At 50.2% G+C, this 19147-nt stretch overlaps 1 protein-coding gene and 1 long non-coding RNA gene across 4 annotated transcripts; one reads left to right on the top strand and one right to left on the bottom strand.

The window, feature by feature from the left end:
• Window positions 1–1561: 1561 nt before the first annotated feature.
• On the bottom strand, window positions 1562–4041 carry LOC110477572 (uncharacterized). 2 transcript variants are annotated; one of them, XR_013340684.1, is made up of 4 exons: window positions 3934–4041; window positions 2425–2527; window positions 2157–2269; window positions 1562–1958 (listed from the first exon to the last, which is right to left on the bottom strand). It is a non-coding gene; the product is annotated as an uncharacterized LOC110477572 (long non-coding RNA). The 2 variants fall into 2 exon arrangements; XR_013340683.1 differs by having other exon boundaries at window positions 2425–2515; window positions 3934–4034.
• Window positions 4042–4255: 214 nt separating this feature from the next.
• Window positions 4256–18900, top strand: ANP32A (acidic nuclear phosphoprotein 32 family member A). Of its 2 annotated transcripts, none has more exons than XM_077785961.1 (8): window positions 4256–4470; window positions 11664–11813; window positions 11928–12050; window positions 13622–13820; window positions 15747–15833; window positions 16696–16793; window positions 17420–17480; window positions 17599–18900. In XM_077785961.1, exons 1-8 carry the CDS (start codon window positions 4417–4419, stop codon window positions 17658–17660), a joined length of 834 nt encoding a protein of 277 aa, XP_077642087.1. In that variant the 5' UTR covers window positions 4256–4416; the 3' UTR covers window positions 17661–18900. The 2 variants fall into 2 exon arrangements, with proteins under 2 accessions (XP_077642087.1, XP_077642086.1); XM_077785960.1 differs by having other exon boundaries at window positions 4257–4470; window positions 15735–15833.
• The last annotated feature ends 247 nt before the right edge of the window (window positions 18901–19147 follow it).

Raw genomic sequence — 19147 nt, 5'->3', positions numbered from 1 at the left:
TTTCCCACTTTTTTCTCATCCCCCTCATGGATTTCTGACAGCAAAAATACCCCAAAATTCCGGATTTTCCGGCCATTCCCACGTATAAAGTGATTTAATTCCAAGAAATTGTGAATTCTACTTCAAAATTTATTCCATTTTTCCATGTTTTCCACCCATTCTCCCCAAATCCTGAAGCTTTGTCCCAGAATTCCTTGGATTTTTAACTCATCCTGAATTTTCGAGGGATTTTACCAAATTAATCCAGGCCAGTAAAGCAGGAAAATATTGGAAAATTCCATCAGAAAAATCAGGAATACTCCAATTATTCCATACATTTTCTCAGGAAAAAGCTAATTTAATTTAAAAAAAAAAAAAAAAATCCAGTTTAGGGAATTTTGGAGCTATCCTGGAATTTTTCTCCTCGTTTTTTACCTTCGAATCAGCTTTTCCTCAATTTTTTAAATCAGATTTTCCCAATTTTTTCCCCCGGAACGCTGCAAAAATTCCAACTTTAAGGGGTTAGACCACAACTTGGGAATTCCCGTGGCATCCCAAGGGTGTCTTCCATGGAATTCCTGGATCCCAGCGATTTGTTTGATCCCAAAGTTCCCCAGCTGGGAAAGCTGAGGGTGGGGATTTGGGGGATTTTGGGAATTTTTTCCTGTGGAATTTGGGAGGGAATCCTGGGAAAAGAAAGGGAAAAGTTGCAATTTCCTGTGGGAAATAAACAAGGGAAAATCCCAGAAATTCCTGGGAAAAATAAAACAAGGGAAAATCCCAGAAATTCCTGGGAAAAATAAACAAGGGAAAATCCCAGAAATTCCTGGGAAAAATAAAACAAGGGAAAACCCCAGAAATTCCTGGGAAAAATAAATCCCATCAATTCAAAATTCCCGTTCAAACAGCCAAGGGGGGGAAACCCTCAAATTCCTTGGGAAAAAAACCAAAAACAACCCCACAAATTCAAAATTCCTCTTAAAAATAAACAAGGAAAAATTCCACAAATTCCATCACAAATTCCTGCTAAAAAACCAATCCCATCGATTCAAAATTCCTCTTAAAAATAAACAAGGAAAAATCCCACAAACGGAAAATTCCTGGTAAAAATTAACGAGGGAAAAACTCCACAAATTCCTGTTAAAAATTAACAAGGAAAAAAAAAAAAAAAAACATAAATTCAGAATTCCTGGTAAAAATGGACTGGACAAATTCCATTGAAAATTCCCCTTAAAAAACACATCCAAATAATTTCAAAATTAGCGGTGAAAGAAACAAGGAAAAATCCCAGGAATTCCATTAAAAATTCCCGGCAAAAACAAATCCCACAAACTCAGAATTCCTCTTAAAAATAAACAAGGAAAAATCCCAGGAATTCCATTACAAATTCCTGTTAAAAACAAGGAAAAAAAACCTCAAATTCCCTCAAAAAACCAATCCCATAAATTCCAAATTCCTGATAAAAACAAACCAGGAAAAAATCCCAACCATTCCCATTAAAAACCAACCCCACAAATTCAGAATTCCTATAAAAACAAAGCAGGAAGAAACACCCCAGGAATTAAAAATCACAGAAGGAAAATTGCACCGTGGAAAAATAACCCTTCAGATTTATTCCCAACATTACAATTCCCAAATTTTTTTTTTTAATTCCCAAACTCTTGGAATACAAACAACGACAGGAGCAGCTTTAAACAGGGAATTCTGGCTTGGAACTGGGAAGAAATTCCCTCGGTAATAAAAGAAAAAGGAATTTTCTGCACCTTCAAACAATCAAAATCCGCATTTTTTTTCCTTGGAAAAAAACAAAGGAAAAAGCAGCTTTGCACTCCCGGAAATTCCTTTGAAATCCCAGCTTGTCCCAGCAAATTTTTATTCCAGGAGAAAAGTCCTTTTCCAACGGTTTTCAACGGCACCAGGAGAAGAAATTCCATGAAAAATTCCCAAAGATTCGGCCCAGGAGCCACTTCTGGGGATACCTGGAAAAGAGAAATTTAAACAGAGCTCGGATCAAATTCTGCCTCATTCCCAAATCCCAAACGTTTCAAAAAGTTTGGAATATTAATTCCAACCGAGGATTTCTCGGCCCATCCCAAACTTCCATCCTAAACCCCTCAATCATCCCAAAAAAAAAGGATCAATTTGCAGTTTTCTGTTGCTGAAATTGGAATTTTTACCCGGAGCTGGATCCAGCTTCTCCCATCCCATTCCCAACACAATTCTTCCTGGTTCGATCCATATTCCTGGAATTCTTCCATGCTCACAGCTGAGGCTTTATCTCCATCCTGTCCTGTAAAATACACGGATAAAATCACGTTTTCCGAGGATTTTCAGCGTTCCCTTGATGCTTTCCAACAGCCCTTTGGGATTTTCCAGCCCTGTGTTTTCCAGGGAAAGCGGGAATGGATAAACGGGGATTTCAGAAGGAATTGAAGCACTTTTTACCCGAGTTCTGCTCCAGCCGATGGGAACAGCTTGGAAATCCCAAATCCTTGGAAAAGAGCGGCTCTTGCCTTGGATCCTCATCCTGCAGCGCCTGGAAAAGGATCTGGGAGCAGGGAATGGTTTGGGATGGGACGGAGCTCCAAGCTCATCCCATTCCACGGGCTGGGATCATTCCCAGTATCCCAGGCTGCTCCAGGCTCACCCTGGACATCCCAGGGATGGAGCCCGGAGAGCTCCAGCCCCGCCAGGAATTCCTTCCCAATATCCCATCCCAATCTCCCCTTTCCCAGCGGGAGCCCTTCCCTGCGTCCTGGTCCTTGTCCCAGTCCCTCTCCAGCTCTCCTTTAGGCTCTGAGGATTCCCTGGATCCTTCCCTTCTCCAGCACTCCCAGCCTGGCTCCATCCCTGGAGCATCCCATTTTCCTTCCCAATTCCTGCACCTCAAACCCGTGCGGTCCCAACCCCAACGCCTTCCGCTCTCCCGGGCTGCTCCAACCTGCCCCGGGACATTCCCGGGATGGAGCAGCCACAGCTCCTCTGGAATTCCATCCCGGACAGGAACTCCTTGCCAACACCCCCTGCTCTCCTCCAGCCTGAGCCCACCACCCTCACCCTGACACTCCAAGGGAAAAAAAACACACAAAAAAATAAATAAAATAAAATAAATCCCTTTCTATCTTTCCTGGGAACTGAGGCATTCCCACCCTGGGCCCTGCTCCAGCTCAGCACAGCCGCTGCCCCTCAGGGATGTTCCCGGGGGGATCCCCCTTCCCTTCCCCCCTTTCCCTTTCCCTTTCCCTTTCCCTTCCCTTCCCTTCCCTTTCCTTCCCTTTCCTTTCCTTTCCTCTTTCCTCTTTCCTCTTTCCTCTTTCCTTCCCTTCCCTTCCTCCCTTCCCTTCCCTTCCCTTCCCTTCCCTTCCCCTTCCCTGTCCTTCCCTTCCCCTTCCTTCCCTTCCCTTCCCTTCCCTTCCCTTCCCTTCCCTCTCCTTTCCTTCCCTTCCCTTCCCTTCCCTTCCCCTTCCTTCCCTTCCCATCCCTCCCTTCCCTTCCCTCCCTCCCCTTCCCTTCCCTTCCCTTCCCTTCCCTTCCCCTCCCTTCCCTTCCTTTCCCCTTCCTTCCCTTCCCTTCCCTTCCCTCCCCTTCCCTTCCCTTCCCTTCCCTGTCCTTCCCTTCCCTTCCCTGTCCTTCCCTTCCCTTCCCTTCCCTTCCCTTCCCCTCCCTTCCCTTCCTTCCCTTCCCTTCCCCTCCCTTCCCTTCCCTTCCCTTCCTTCCCTTCCCTTCCCTTCCCTTCCCTTCCCTTCCCTTCCCTTCCCTTCCCTTCCCTGTCCTTCCCTTCCCTTCCCTTCCCTTCCCTTCCCTTCCCTTCCCTTCCCGGGGCTCCCGCCGCCCTCAGGAGCCGCTCCCCCTCCCCTCAGCGCCGCCGCCATTGCCGTCCCTCCCTCGCTCGCCCCGCCCGCCGCCCGCCCCCCGCCGCCGGGGCCCGCGCCATTCCCGTGCCTCGCTCCGCACCTTTCCCTCCCTCCAGGCTGCGCTGCCGTGGCCGGGCGGCTCCGCCGTGGCGGCCGCTGCCCACCGCGGCTCCTCCCGCGGGCTCGGGCGGGCGCAGGGCGCAGCGCGCGGCGCGCCCGGCGCGGCGGAGCCGCGGCCGCTCCGTCCCCGTCAGGCGGCGGCGCGGAATGAGCCTGGGCTCGGCGCCGGGCTGTCCCCCTGCCCGGCACAGCCGCTCCCCCATTGGCTTCCGCCGCGCCTCGCGCCGCTGATTGGCCGAGCCGCGGCGGCGGCGCGCCGCCATTGGCCGGGCGCGCCGTCAATCGCGGCGCGGCGCCCGCCCCCGCGGTTATCAGGTTAGTGCGCGCCGCGGTGCTGCGCTCGGGCTTCCGAGCGGCGCTGGGCGAGCCCGAGTCCCTCCGCGCCCCGCGATCGGGGGGCTCTGCACGGGGTCACTGCGCCAGCCGAGCCGCGCACCCTCCGCGCCTCCCGCCAGCCACGGACATGGACATGAAGAAAAGGATCCACTTAGAGCTGCGGAACAGGACGCCCTCAGATGTAAGCAATGCAATGCCCGGAAAAAAAAAAAAAAAAAAAAAATTAACGCTAATAACGCTAATGATGAGAATAATAAAAAGGCATCCCCACGGTTATTTTTTTTTAATTTTTTTTTTTTTTTTTGGCGGGGTGGAGCGTGCCAGGTGTTGGCGGGGCCGCTGCTGCCCTTGAGGTGCCTACCTGTGCGTGCGGGGGGCTGCGCCCCCCGGCTTGGGGGGCGCGGGGCGCTCCGGGGCCGCTCGGGGCTCCCCGCCGCTGCTCCTGCCCGTGCCGGGCTGCGATGCCTCGCACAGGGGCTGGCCGTGCGTTAAATAAAAAATAAGTTGCTCGCTGCTCTCTCTCTCGGCGTGTTTAGTTGGCAAATATTTGTGCAGGGCGCTGGGCTAGGGAGAGGCAGGCAGGGACTGCGAGTGAGTTGCGAATGGTTTAGTTTAAAGTGCGTCTTCATTTCTTTGCAGTGATCAGGCAAGAGAGACTGGGGAGCCATATTTGTAACTTTGTAGTCCTCATGAACGCGCCCTTTCTCTCTCTCTCTCTCTCTCCCTCTCTCCAGATGCTGAGAAGATAAAAGGAAAGAATTTTGAAACCGACGCTTAGCGTTGGTTGGGTTTGGTTTGGGCTTTTTTTTTTTTTTTTTTTTTTCCCCTCCTCTGTTGTTGTGGTGTTTTTTTTTTTTTAAATTTTGCTGGCGATGGGGCATCGCCGCCGGTAGCGCGAGCGTTGAATAACAATCCTAATAACCATAAGAATAATAAAAAATAATATTGGAAGAAATGAACGCACTCTCCACCCCCTCCATCCCCACACACGCACAAAAAGGCTGGATGTGTGTGCGTGTTTTTCCTTCTTCCCCCTTTTCCCCCCCTTCCTTCCCCCGGGGCCGGACTTCAGGTTGTTGTTCCGCGTCTGGCGGAATAAACGGGGGGACGGCGAAAAAACTTTGGCAGGACAAAAAAAAAAAAAAAAAAGAACCGACCAAAAAACCCAACAAAACCCCCCAAACAAGCAATGAAATAACAGCGGGGAGGAAAGAAGCGAAAAAATAGGAAAAGCACCCCAAAAAGAAAGAGCGGGCGGGAGGGGGCCGGGGGCAGGCGGGGCCGCGGCGGGGAAGCCCCTTCCCCTCAAACCCCCGGCCCGGGGAGGCTCCACCGAGCCCCGGCGCCGCCGAGCCGCCCGGGGAGGCTGCGGGGAGGGGAGAGCCGGGCGGCGAACGTACCTCAGCGGGCATGGCCCGGGGCAGCGCGGCGGGACGCGGCGGCCGAACCGAGCGCGGTGTGCTCCGGGGGGACGGGGCGGGGGGGAACACACACGCGACAAAGGCGGGCGCGGGGCGGCGGAAGCTGCGCTTTAAAGTTTAAAAACTCCTGGGCGAGCGGGAGGAGGAGGAGGAGGCCGGCGGAGGTGAGGGGTGGCGGGGAGGACTCAGCGGTACGGCCGCCATGGCCGGGGGGGCTCCGTGAGGCGAGCGCAGCGCCAAGTAGGACGCGGCGCCATGTTCTGTGCTGGCCCCCCCCTCACCGCCACCCCCGCCTTCCCCTCACGGCCGCCGCCTCCTCCTCCTCCATCTCCTCCTCCTCATCTCCTCCTCCTCCTCCTGCCGCTGCCTCGGCCGTGAGGGAGCCCGCCGGCGCCGGGGCTGAGGCGCTGCGGAGGTTGCGGCGGAGCCCTCCCGACATGACGGGCGGCGCTGCCATTTTGTCGCCGGCCGCGGGGCGGGAGGGGATTGGTGAGGGCCGCGTTGGGGGTAAAATAAGAAGGAAAATAAATAAATAAAATAAAAGACGAAAAAACAAACGGATAGCTTGTTTAAAAAAATTAGGGTTTCTTGATTGTTCGAGGCAAGGCGAGGCCCGCAGGGGGAGCAGCGGGAGGAGCGCCGCGGTTCCCCCGCGTGAGGAGGGCGGCCGGGAATCCGCCTCCTTCCTGGGCAGGGCCCTGTGGGGAGCAGCCTTGGGCTCGGGAAGTCTTTTCCTGCTTTTCATCCTCCTCTTTTTTCCCCCTTAAGTTTTTAAATAGTTCTTTTCCTTTTTTTGGTTTGGTTTTTTTTTATTTGCTCGTTTTTTGCCCCCCCCCCCCCCCGTTCCTGCCTCGCCGCCCTCATCGCTGCGGGTTTCCTTCCTCGTTTCGAACTCTTGTGTAAAACCAGCTTCCAAAGGGATAAACTCAATTTTTTTCCCTCCCTCTTTTCCACGTTTGGATCGTCTGCTGCTTCTGCTCGCTTTTGCCTCACGCCAAAAAAAAAAAAAAAAAAAAAATAAAAAGTTGGGAAAACTCGGAGCTGGAGGGAGTTCCCTGCTACTCAGGGCTGGGAATGGGCAGCAGGAAAATCGTGAATTTCACCTTTCGCCGCTTGGTTTTCCTTGGAATTTTCAGGGAATTTGGTACCTTGATCCCCCCCACAAAGTGGTCTAAATCCCGTTTTTCCAGGTTTTTAGGCAGAGAGCTGGAAATTGCAGTCGGGAATGTTGTTGTGTTCTGAGCTGTGAGCACGTGTTTTTATAGGGAACGGAGTTTGTGGGATGAGTTTTGTTCCTTGAAAGTATTAAAGGAAAATCCTGCTAATTCCACCCTCTGGAATTGGGATTTGGCAGGAATCTTGATGCCAAAGTCATTAGTTCTTGGATTTTAGGGAGTTTTGGGTGGGCAGGATGAGTTTGGGAATTGTTTCCCTTAATTTTTTCCATTGGATAATCCCAGAAAGTCACATCCTGATTAATAAAACATCCCAAAAATATCCTCGGGTGGATTCTGTGGAGAAATTCCTTCGCCTGTTTCATTTTTGTTGTTTAGCTTTTCAATTTCCTCTTTAATTTTTTTAATGTTAATTCAGTGTCAGGAAAAAAAGTGGATTTTACTGCTGGAAAACTGGGAATTCTTGGATGTTTTTGGATGTTTTTTCCCCCAGCTATTCCCACTTTTTATCCCGTTAAATTTACGAATCACAGCAAAATGGTGATTTTATTTTTCTTATCAATATAATTTTGATTATAATTAATTACTTGATCTTAATTTCCTTCAGGATGTGTTCCCCTGGTCAGATTTTGGCACTTTGGTGCTCATTCCCATTGGAAAACCTGGGGGAAAATCCAAATATTGGGAAGCAGGGGTGGCTGGGGGGGTTAAAATTAGCCTGAAATTTTGATTTAATGTGGGGAAGAAATTCCTTGATTGCCCCAAATTCCATCAGAACATTTGGAATTTCCCAAAAAAACGGGATTCTCAGGAGGCAAAAACCAAATCCAACAGAATGCCGAAAAAAAAAAAAAAAGGAAAAATGGGAAAAACAGCTGAGAGGAGAAAGCTTTTTTGAAAAACCTATTTTTGATTTTGCAGGGAATTTTTCCACAGATTTTCTCACTGTTTCCCTTTGGAATTAAATTTTCCAGAGGGAAAAGAAAAGGACCGGGAATGAGAATATTGGGAATTTAAAAGCCAGGATTGGGAGGAATAAAAGTTTGATCCCTGATGGAATCGCCATGGACTGGGGGGAAGGAGAGACTTTGGCTTTTTTCCTGGTTTTTCCTGGAAAAAAGGGAGGAGCCTTCCTAAAATTCCTTCTGAATGCCAGGGGAGGCTCAGGTGGGACATCAGCAGGAATTTTTTCATGGAAAAAGGTGGATAAACATTGGAAAGGGCAGCCCTTGTGGAATTCCCATCCCTGGAAGTGTCCAAAAAATTCCTGGAAGTGCCACTCGGAGCTTTGGGATCAGGCACAGCTTGGACTCGGTCCTGGATGTCTTTTCCAGCCTCCGGGATCCCGGAATGCTGGAATTTCTTGGAGGGGTTTTCCAAGGGAGTTGCAGCAGAGGAGGAATTCCGATGGGAATTTTGGGAAAGCCAGGATGAGGTTGGAGTCCGGTTGGAGCTTCCTGGGGATGGGAATTTGGTGTTCCCGGGAAAGGTTGGATGGATGGCTGCGTTCCATGGATTCTTCCGAGCGTTTTCCAAGGATTTCTCTGGCTCTGGGTTGGAATTCCAGCTGGATGAGCTGGCGTGGAAGAGGCAGGAATGGAGCGCGTTCCCAAGGATCCTGCCTTTCCTCGGGAATGCTGGATTCCTCAGATCCCCCGGGGAACGGCTGAAGGAAACAGGATTCCTTGGCTAGGGGGAATTCCCATGAACTGGAGCTTGGAGAAATCCCAGAGAATTCCCGGGAAGCCCTGGCAGCCGCGGTGCCGCTTCCATCCGTAGAGGAGCCGATGGAATTCTGCTCCTGATCCCAGTATCCGTGTTAATCCCATCCAGTCCCTTCCCAGCCTCTGCTGTGGGATTCTCTGGGCTGGGCGATTCCCAGGATTTCCATGGAATTGGGATTTCCCGGGAACGGGGTCGTGTTCCAGCACTGTCTCTCCCTGCCCCGGGAGTTTTGGGATTCTCTTCCCAGCACATTCCCAGCCAGGAGATGCTCGTGGATAACTGGTTGGAAATCCATTTATGCCATCTTGGATATTTCCCAATGGGAATTTGGTATTCCCAGGAAAGGTTTCATCCGGAAAAGTGGTGGGGTTGGGTTGATGGCTGGGTTCCACGGTTTAGTGGTGCTTTCCAAGGATTCTCTCATTCCAGGTTGGAATTCCAGTTGGGATGAGCTGGTGTGAAAGAGCTGGGAACGGAGCATTCCCAAGGATTCAGGAATCAGTTTATCCCATCTGGGATATTCCCAAAAAAGCCCTGGAGGGGCTGTATCCATACCCAAATCCCGTGGGGTTTGGGGAAGGAATTCCATCCACTGTTTATCCCGGGGCAGGAAAAGGACGGAAAACCTCGGGAATTCTCCCTTCCCTTTGGAATGCTATCCCGCTCCAGGTCAGCTCCTCATTCCTGAGCAGCAGCAGCTGAGGATCCCCCTGGGATGGGAATCCCATGGGATGGGAATCCCCGGTGGCCAAGGGCCATGGCACCTGCTGCCCGCCCTGCCCTGGGCAGAATTCCAAGGGCTCTGGAAAAACCTGGAAGAGCTCCGGAGCTGTGGCCAAGCGGACACGGAGCAGCTGCTGGGAGATATCCCATGGAAGCCTTCCCTGTTTCCCACCGGGAGTGGGACAGCTCTGAGCTGCCGTGGGGTTGGGTCATGGAGAGCTTGGAATTGCAGCTGGAATTTAATTAGTTGATGATTTTAATTGGGTTCTTGAGGATTTTGGGATGATCTTGGAGCGGGGGTTGGCTCATCGGAGCCTTCGGAGCAGCTCCGGTAATCCCGGGATTGAGTAGGAAGCTCATCCAAGTTTTTTGCTGGTCTGGTGGCGTTCCAGGTGGGATTGGAGTGGGAAATCTAGATAATTTCTCGCCCCTGGTTGGAATTTTGGGGGGGACAAATCCTTGGAAAAGTTCCCTGTTAGAGGAGCTGTGGAAAGTGATGGCCTCTCCCAAGGCTTCTCCTCTTTGAAATCCCGAGATTTTATGGAGAGGGAATGTGCCGTGGAAGGCAGAGAGCTGTGGGTGTTGGGAAAAATCCCACAAATCCAGTTCCTCCTCCTTTGGCACACCTGGATTTCCTTGAGGATTCTTAGGGCATGGAGCCATGCTGGAATTTTGTTTGGAATGCTGCTGTTTCCAGAGGTTCAGGGAGTTAACACCGACACGATGTTGCTCTTGGGAAGGGTTGGGAATGTGCTCTGCTCTTCCCAAACTGTCTCTGAACTCATCCAAGCTTCCCAAACGTGTCCCTCTTGGATTCCAGGAGCTTTCTCCATGGATTTGTTGGATCTGTGCCTTTGCCCAGTGCTGGAAACAGGGAAGGAGGGAATGTGGAATTTGTGCACCAAACTTCCTGAAAAGCGGGGAGTAAACAACCTTCCATAAAAAACTCCATGGAGATGTTGGAATGGGACGATCTTCAAAGTCCCTTCCAACCCGAAACATTCCAAGATTCAAAAAAAATACAAATTAAAAGGGGATAAAAAAGGCAGTTGGGTCATTTGCTTTGGTGCTGAGAGGTTTTCCTTTTTATCCAAGACTATTTCCAGCTCTTCCTTAAATCTCTGAGGGAATTGTTGTCGAATTCGCTGGTTTTCTGTGCAATTCCCTGTTTTCCATGCTGGGAGAGGATGGAGGGATGGATATCCCACCTCCTGGATCAGGAGCAGTGCTGTTTGTCCCTCAGGGCTCATTCCCTCCCCTCCATTCCCGCTCCTGAAATTCCTGTGAGGAATTCCCAAATTCCTCTGAGGCAAAACCCACCTGGAGCTTCCTGTTCCAGGGATGCTGGGATGAGAAAACGGAGCAGAGACACAGATAAGGAGGATTCGCCTCCATTCCAATTTTCCCACCTTTTTTTTTGGCGGGAACTCCGGGTGTGCGTGGAGAACATGAGGGGAAAAAACTCTATTTATCCCAAATGGATCCTCTGGAGAATCCTGGTAATTAAACACCATGGAGGGAAAAGATCCGTGAATTTTTCACCTGAATTTCAATCCAATGAGTAATTTGGGAATTTTGAGGGGTTTTTCCCTCAGAGTGTGGGATCGGGAGCAGTGCTGTTTGTCCCTCAGGGCTCATTCCCTTCCCCTCCGTTCCCGCTCCTGAAATTCCTGTGAGGAATTCCCAAATTCCTCTGAGGCAAAACCCACCTGGAGCTTCCTGTTCCAGGGATGCTGGGATGAGAAAACGGAGCAGAGACACAGATAAGGAGGATTCGCCTCCATTCCAATTTTCCCACCTTTTTTTTTGGCAGGAACTCCGGGTGCGTTTGCAAAACATGAGGGTAAAAAGCCTATTTATTTATCCCAAATGGATCCTCTGGAGAATCCTGGTAATTAAACACCATGGAGGAAAAAGATCCATGAATTTTCCACCTGAATTTCAACCCAATTAATAATTTGGGCACTTTTTTTGGGAATTGTGGGAGCTTTTTCCCTCACGTGAAGGGAAAAAACATCTTTATTTATCCCCAAATGGATCCTCTGGAGAATCCTGATAATTAAACACCGTTGAGGGAAAAGATCTACTTATTTTCCGTATTTTGGGGGGGTTTTCTATCTAAATTTCAACCCACCGACTGGTTTGGTGGTTTATTTTGGGAATCTTGGGATTTTTTTACCCTCGGCGTGTGGGATCAGGAACGCTGCCTTGATCTCGGCTTTTGTCTTACCTCAGCCCCAAACTCCCGCGTTTCTCTGCTGAAAAACTCCTGGCTCTTGCTAATTCCCTGGAATTCCTCCTCTTTTTTCCTCGATTTGTTCCCGTCGCAGGTGAAAGAGCTCGTTCTGGACAACTGCCGGTCGTACGAAGGGAAAATCGAGGGCCTCACGGATGAGTTTGAGGAGCTGGAATTCCTCAGCACAATCAACGTCGGCTTAACCTCAGTTGCAAACTTACCAAAGTTAAACAAACTTAAGAAGGTAAATCCCCCCTCCCCGAGCCAAATCCCGCTCTGCCCCTTCTCCACGTGCGGAAAAGCCGCTGGAAACGGGATCCGATGGGATTTTTGAGGATGTTTTTGGGCCCTTTTGCAGCTCGAGTTGAGCGACAACAGAATCTCAGGAGGCCTGGAAGTGTTGGCAGAGAAGTGTCCGAACCTCACGCACCTAAACCTAAGCGGCAACAAAATTAAAGATCTCGGGACAATAGAACCTCTGGTGAGTCGGGATTGCTCCTGGGAATGGGATTCATCCCGTTCCAAACCCTTGGAATTCCTTCCTCTATCCCAGGTTGCTTCAAGCCCAGCCTTGGGCGCTTTCAGCAAACATTGCTCCTGGAATCTGTGCCATATCCTTTCCTCCCTCATTCCTTCCCCTAATCCCATTTTTTCCTGCATCCCAACTCCTGGAGAGTTGGTTTTGCTCTAAGGAATGGGATTCATCCCATTCCAAACCCTTGGAATTCCTTCCTCTATCCCAGCTTGCTCCCAGCCTGGCCTTGGGTGGTTCCAGGGAATGTCGTTCCTGGAATCTGTACCAGATCCTTTCCCCACTCATTCCTTCCCCTAATCCCATTTTTTTTCTGCATCCCAACTCCTGGAGAATTGGTTTTGCTCTAAGGAGTGGGATTCGTCCCATTCCAAACCCTTGGAATTCCTTCCTCTATCCCAGTTTGCTCCCAGCCTGGCCTTGGGCGCTTCCAGGGAACGTCACTCCTGGATTCTGCACCAGATCCTTTTTCCCCTCATTCCTTCCCCAAATCCCAGCGAATCCCGGGATCCAGGCCGCATCCCAAGTCCCTGTTCCCGTTCCCGGTGAGCCGCTGCTTCCCTCTAGTGGCTGCCAGGCCGGGTTCCCCCATTCCCGGCGGGAATCTCATCTTCCCAGGATTCTGCAGGCTCTGAATCCATCTCCCGGCACAACAATTCCCATGAAAATCCTTCTTCCAGGAGCAGCTCCTTCCTGCATCTCCTTTCCTGCAGCACAGGGAAAAGGCAGGGCTGGTAAATTCAAGGAAAAGCCTGGAAATGCTCCCGGCTCTCCCAGTTTTCCCATTTCCAGGCCTTTTTCCTGAGTGCTTTTTGCATTAAAGTGAAGGGAGATATTCCCTTACAGTTGATATTTCTTATCCATGGATAAGCCTTGATGCAAATGCTCGATTCCTTTGGATTTTATTTTTAGAATTTTCAAATTCTGGGAGCAGTGCAAAATTCTTCTCAAAGAAAAATTCTACAAAGCCTCCAGGAATCAAATTCCTATTCCATTTAAAATGAAAATTCCATTCCAAAAGAAAAACGTGGTTTGTTCATTTTCCGTACTCTTAAGGAAAACTAATCCAATTTTTTAAACCTCTCTTAGCAAAGCTTTTTGTGTCCAAATGCTCCAATCCTGCTTCCGTCTGCAGGAATTCCTGGATCTGGCTCCTTTGGGATACTTTCCTGGCTATCAGTCATTCCCTTGGATTTGGGAGCTGCAGGACTCCAGGGAGAGCCTTTCCCATCTCAACTGAAATTGGGATTTTTCCCCAAGCGGTTTTTCCTGGATTGGGGGTGGAAATTCCAGAGGGAGCTGATTGGGAAAGGGGGGAGGAGCTGGTTGATTCCAAGTTCAGGCAATTTGGGAATTCAGGATATTTTTTATATAAAGATTCCATTTTTTTTCCCGTGCCTGCCATCTCCAGTGAGCCCAAAACCCCCCTGGGAATCCCTTGAACACATTCCCCTTGGGCTCCTTGCCTTGGGAGGGAACTCCCGCGCCAGCAAACCTTCCAAATTCCTTTGTTTTCCCAGAAAAAGTTGGAAAACCTGAAGAGCTTAGACCTGTTCAACTGTGAGGTGACCAACTTGAACGACTACAGAGAAAACGTGTTCAAGCTGCTGCCGCAGCTGACGTACCTGGACGGCTACGACAGGGACGACAAGGAAGCGCCGGATTCCGACGCCGAGGGATACGTGGAGGGGCTGGATGACGAGGAGGAGGATGAGGATGGTACGGGAATGGGAACCGGCACCCGGAGGGAGAGGGAGGGAGGGAATTGAGGGGAAGGAGTAAGAGAATTGAGGGGAAGGAGTGAGGGAATTGATGGGAAGGAGTAAGAGAATTGAGGGGAAGGAGTGAGGGAATTGATGGGAAGGAGTAAGAGAATTGAGGGGAAGGAGTGAGGGAATGAGGGAAGGGATGAAGGAATTGAGGGGAGGAATGAGGGAAAGGACATCTCTGTCATGAGGGAATTGAGGGGAAGGAATGAGGGAATTGATGGGAAGGAGTTGAAGAAATTGAGGGGAAGGAATGAGGGAATTGAGGGGAAGGAGTGAGGGAATGAGGGAAGGGATGAAGGAATTGAGGGGAGGAATGAGGGAAAGGACATCTCTGTCATGAGGGAATTGAGGGGAAGGAATGAGGGAATTGATGGGAAGGAGTTGAAGAAATTGAGGGGAAGGAATGAGGGAATTGAGGGGAAGGAGTGAGGGAATGAGGGAAGGGATGAAGGAATTGAGGGGAGGAATGAGGGAATTGAGGGGAAGGAGTTGAAGGAATTGAGGGGAAGGAATGAGGGAATTGAGGGGAAGGAGTGAGGGAATGAGGGAAGGGATGAAGGAATTGAGGGGAGGAATGAGGGAAAGGACATCTCTGTCATGAGGGAATCAGGGAAGGGACCTGAGGGAATTGAGGGGAAGGAATGAGGGAATTGAGGGGAAGGAGTTGAAGGGCGCTGAGGGAAGGGATGAAGGGAAGGAGTGGAGGGAATGGAGGGGAAGAACCTCTCTGTCAGGAGGGAATCAGGGAAGGGACGTGAGGGAATTGAGGGGAAGGAATGAGGAAATGAGGGAATTGATGGGAAGGAGTTGAAGGAATTGAGGGGAGGAATGAAGGAATTGAGGGGAGGAATGAGGGGAAGGACCCCTCTGTCATGAGGGAATCAGGGAAGGGACCTGAGGGAATTGAGGGCAAAGAATGAGGAAATGAGGGAATTGATGGGAAGGAGTTGAAGGAATGAGGGGAAGGAGTTGAGGGAATTGAGGGGAGGAATGAGGGAAAGGATGTCTCTGTCAGGAGGAAATCAGGGAAGGGATGTGAGGGAATTGAGGGGAAGGAATGAGCGGATTGAGGGGAAGGAGTGAGGGAATGAGGGAAGGGATGGAGGAATGAGGGAAAGGACCTTTCTCATGCGGGAATCAGGGAAGGGATGTGAGGGAATTGAGGGGAAGGAATGAGGGGAGGAATAAGGGAAGGGATGAGGGAAAGTATCTCTGTGTCCTGAGGGAACCAGGGAAAGGACCTGAGGGAGTGAGGGGAAGGATCTTGGTGTCCCAAAGGAATGAGGGGAAGGAGTTGATGAGGGAAAGGACTTCAGTGTCCTGAGGGAATTGGGGGAAGGAGTGAGGGAAATGAAGAAATTGATGGAATGGAGGGAAATAAATTGAGGGAATGAGGGAAAGGACCTCATTGTCCTGAAGGAATGGTGGGAGAGGGAGCTGTGTGTCCTGAGGGAATGGGGGGAAGGATCTCCGTGTCCTGAGGGAATGAGGGAAGGACCCTTGGTGTCCCAAAAAAATGGTGGGAGAAGGGGGGAAGAACCTCAGTGTCCCAGAAAATGAGGGAAAGACCCGAGTGTCCTGAGGGAATGAGGGGAAGAAATCAGGGAAAGGAACTGCATGTCCCAAAGGAGTGAGGGGAAGGACCTGAGGGAATGAAGGAAGAAGTGAGGGAATTGAGGGGAGAAATGCGGGAATGAAGGAAAGAGTAAGGGAATGAGGGGAGGGAATGAGGGAAAGGACCTCAGTGTCCCAAAGGAATGAGGGAATGAGGGAAAGGACCTGAAGGAACGAGGGGAAGGAGCCGGGTGTCCTGAGGGAATGGTGGGAAGGAGCCAGGCAGGGCCTGAAGGAGCAACTTCCTCAGTTTTATCCCTAGTGAAAGACCGGGACGACAAGGAAGCGCCGGATTCCGACGCCGAGGGATACGTGGAGGGGCTGGATGACGAGGAGGAGGATGAGGATGGTAGGTGGGATGTGCTCCGTGGGATTCCTGCATCCCAAAGGAATGAGGGGAGGAGGAGGTGGCAGGGCCTGGGAAAATCCCATTCCTCCGTCTGGGAATGGAGGGGTGGGATTGGGACGGACTGGAGGAATTACGGGAACAGGGATGAGCAATGGATAAGAAGGAATGTCCTGGAATTGTGGAAATCCTCATGGAAAAGGGATTTTTTTGCATGGGCATGGAAAAAAAGCAGGAATCTGGGAGCTGCTCCATGAGGGAAGTGCATGGAAAACACCGGGGAGCTCCAGGGGATCTGTGCCAAGAACTGAGGAAGGAACAGCCTGGAATTCCAGGGAATTCCAAGGATTCCCTGTGCTATAGGCACCACCTTTCCCTGGCTGCCCCTAGAGCCCGTCCCAGGACAAGGATCCAGCTGATCCCGGGGAATTTTCTGGATTCTCCCATCCCAGCAGCTCAGCAGAAAAGCTGGATGCGCACTTTTCCCGGGAATGCCGAGTGGGAGCTCTGGGAAGGTTCCCAAAAGCTCCCAAACACACGGAAAACATTCCAGGGGCTTGGCACTTCCTGGTTTTCTGCTGGGAATTTTGGGAATCACCTAAAAGGCTGGAATTTTGTGTCCATGGGAAGGCTCCCAATGGATGGATGATGGGAAAGCTCTCCTCCATCCATTCCTGGAAAAGCTGGGATTCCCCAGCTCCCAAATCCTTGGGAATAGTGGGAAGTGGAGCAGCTGGAGCGACTCCAACCCTGCATTCCTCGACAATCCTGTGCTATCCCTAAGGAATTCTCTGCTCAGATTCCCAGATTTTGGGTGGAATTATTCCAAAAGCCTCAACTTTTTCCATGGATTTTGTTTTTCCAGAGGAGGAATACGACGACGATGCTCAGGTAGTGGAGGATGAGGAGGACGAGGAGGAAGAGGAGGAAGGGGAGGAGGAGGATGTGAGCGGAGAGGAGGAGGTGAGCCTTGGAATTCCGCCTTGGAATTCCGCCTCGGGAATCGGCGGGAACCAGCTGGGAAGGAAATCTGGGATTTGAGGAATTTTAGGATTCACGTTTTGCTGGGGCGGATGAAGGATGGGATTGAGGGGGGGAAAAATGGGGTTGGAGGAAGGAAAATGGGATTTTAGGAGGGAAAATGGAATCGAGGGAGGAAAAAAAAAGGGAAAAGGGGAAAGCGGGATGGGAGGAAGGGAAATGGGATTGGAGGTGAGAAAGTGGAATGGGAAAGGGGAAAACAGAATTCCAGGGATTTGTTTTCCCTCTCCTCCAGCCCCTCTGGAATGTTCCTGAGCCTCCTCAGTTCTGCTCCGAGGCTCTGGATCATTCCAGCTTTTCCCACTCCCATAAATCCCAATGCAGTTTTCCTGAACTCGGGAATGGCACATTCCCACATTCCCAGCTGCAGCTCAGGGATTGATTCCCTGGGCTTTCGGTGCCAGCTCCTGCTATTCCATAAAAAACTGGAATACTGGGAAGTGGCTGAGGACATTGCCAAGGACATTCCCTCCTTGGAAGACGGGATATTGGGAAAGCTCCTGGGCTTGATCCCAAGCTTTACATCCCGTTTTTTCCTGGAATTCCAGGAGGATGAGGAAGGCTACAACGACGGCGAGGTGGATGACGAGGAGGACGAGGAGGAGCCTGGTACGGAACCAATCCCACTTTTCCTAAGGAAAAACCACCCCAGTTCCATGGAAAATGGAATTCCCGGAAAAGCAGGAATGTGGCTCCTGGAGTAATGGGAATTCTTTCTTTTTTCCAGAGGAAGAGCGGGGTCAGAAGAGGAAACGAGAGCCTGAGGATGAGGGGGATGAGGACGACTGAGCAGCTTTTCCCTGGAAAAAATTCCCTCTTGTGATTTGACTGTTTTTATCCCGGAATTCCCCCTTTTCCCACTCCCGACCCTTTGGATTTCCTTTTCTTTTCCTGGTTTTTTTTTTTTGGTTTTTTTTTTTTTGGTTTTTTTTTTTCCGGATTGTAACGTTGCTGTGGGAACCGAGCGGGAGCAGCGAGGGTGGGAAGGGAATAAAATCCTATTTTTACTGCCGCTCCTCCTCCGATTCTTTGGGAATTTTTTCCTTGGATCCTTTTCCTTGAATCCCTGGAACTGCGAGAGTCGAGTAGGAACCGAGTTGGGAATTCTCGGAGCGGAGCTTGGACATCTCGGAAGCAAACCAAGGAGAAAACTGAGCTGAAATCATGGATGAGCCGGGATTTTCCCACCTCTGCCATTCCCAAATCCACGTTTTTTCAGGAATGGCAGCCAGGCCTTCTCCCTGGGGTGGCAATGGTGCCTTGCTCCATGGGTTTTGGTTTTTTTTTTTTTTTTTGGGAATGCTGCCATTTTCAGCCCTTTTTCCCGACTTTGGGAATTCCCTCTTTGTACATAGCGACCAAACATTGGTTTTTTTTTTTTTTGGGAATGTTGGATTTTTCGGGATGGGTTCGGAGCTGGTGACTTTGCGATCCCTGTGTGTTGTGTGTTCCCAGTTTTCCTTTAATTTGGGGGGGAATTTTAGGGTTTTTAGTAAGTATTTTTTATTTTGGGGGTTTTTAAGGGGAATTTTAGGGGATTTTCATGGCTCCAGTGCAGCCAAATCCCTGGAAATGGCAGGCATGAAAAAAAATGGGGATTTCTACAAAAAAATATCCCAAATTCCCAAATTTCCTGATCTTGGAATAAACCACCTCCTCCCTGCTTTCCCGATCAGCTCCCTCTGGAATTTCTGTCCCTAATCCAGGAAAAACCACATGGAAAATCCCAATTTTTTCACCCGGAAAGCCAGGAATTCCAGGAGCAATGCCTGAAATTCCATGGAAATTCCTGAAAATTGTATTTTCTTACTTTGTGGGAGGCAAAAAAACAAGGAAAATCCTTGGGGAATGTACAGATCCTGCGGGGGATAAATCCCTTTGGAAGTGACTTGGATTTCCTAGGAAAGCTTCCATGTGTAGAAATCCAGCGGCTCCAGGTTTTTTTGGGAATTTGGGGGCCCGGCAGAGCCACCTTTGGAGTTTTTGTCTGTTTGGCTTTGAGGAATTTCAATAAAGCTTTTGATACAAATCCCGCCTCTGGAATTCTTTCTGGGAAAACAAGGAATGGCTGCTCTGAAAAAGCGGGAATTCACAGATCTTTTTTAGCACCCTAAAAAAAAAAAGGAATTGTAACTCTGGAAAAGTGGGAATTCCCAGAGCTATTTAGCACCTTTGGCTCCCTAAAAAAAAAACAGGGAATTGCAGCTCTGGAAAAGTGGGAACTCAAGAATTTTTTTAGCACCTTTGGCTCCCTAAAAAGAAGGAATGGCAGCCCT

Source organism: Lonchura striata, chromosome 11 (assembly GCF_046129695.1).
Source record: "Lonchura striata isolate bLonStr1 chromosome 11, bLonStr1.mat, whole genome shotgun sequence".
In the NCBI taxonomy this organism is placed as follows: Eukaryota; Metazoa; Chordata; class Aves; order Passeriformes; family Estrildidae; genus Lonchura; species Lonchura striata.
Note: the sequence above shows the minus strand (reverse complement) of the source record. Positions and strands in the feature narration are given on the sequence as shown.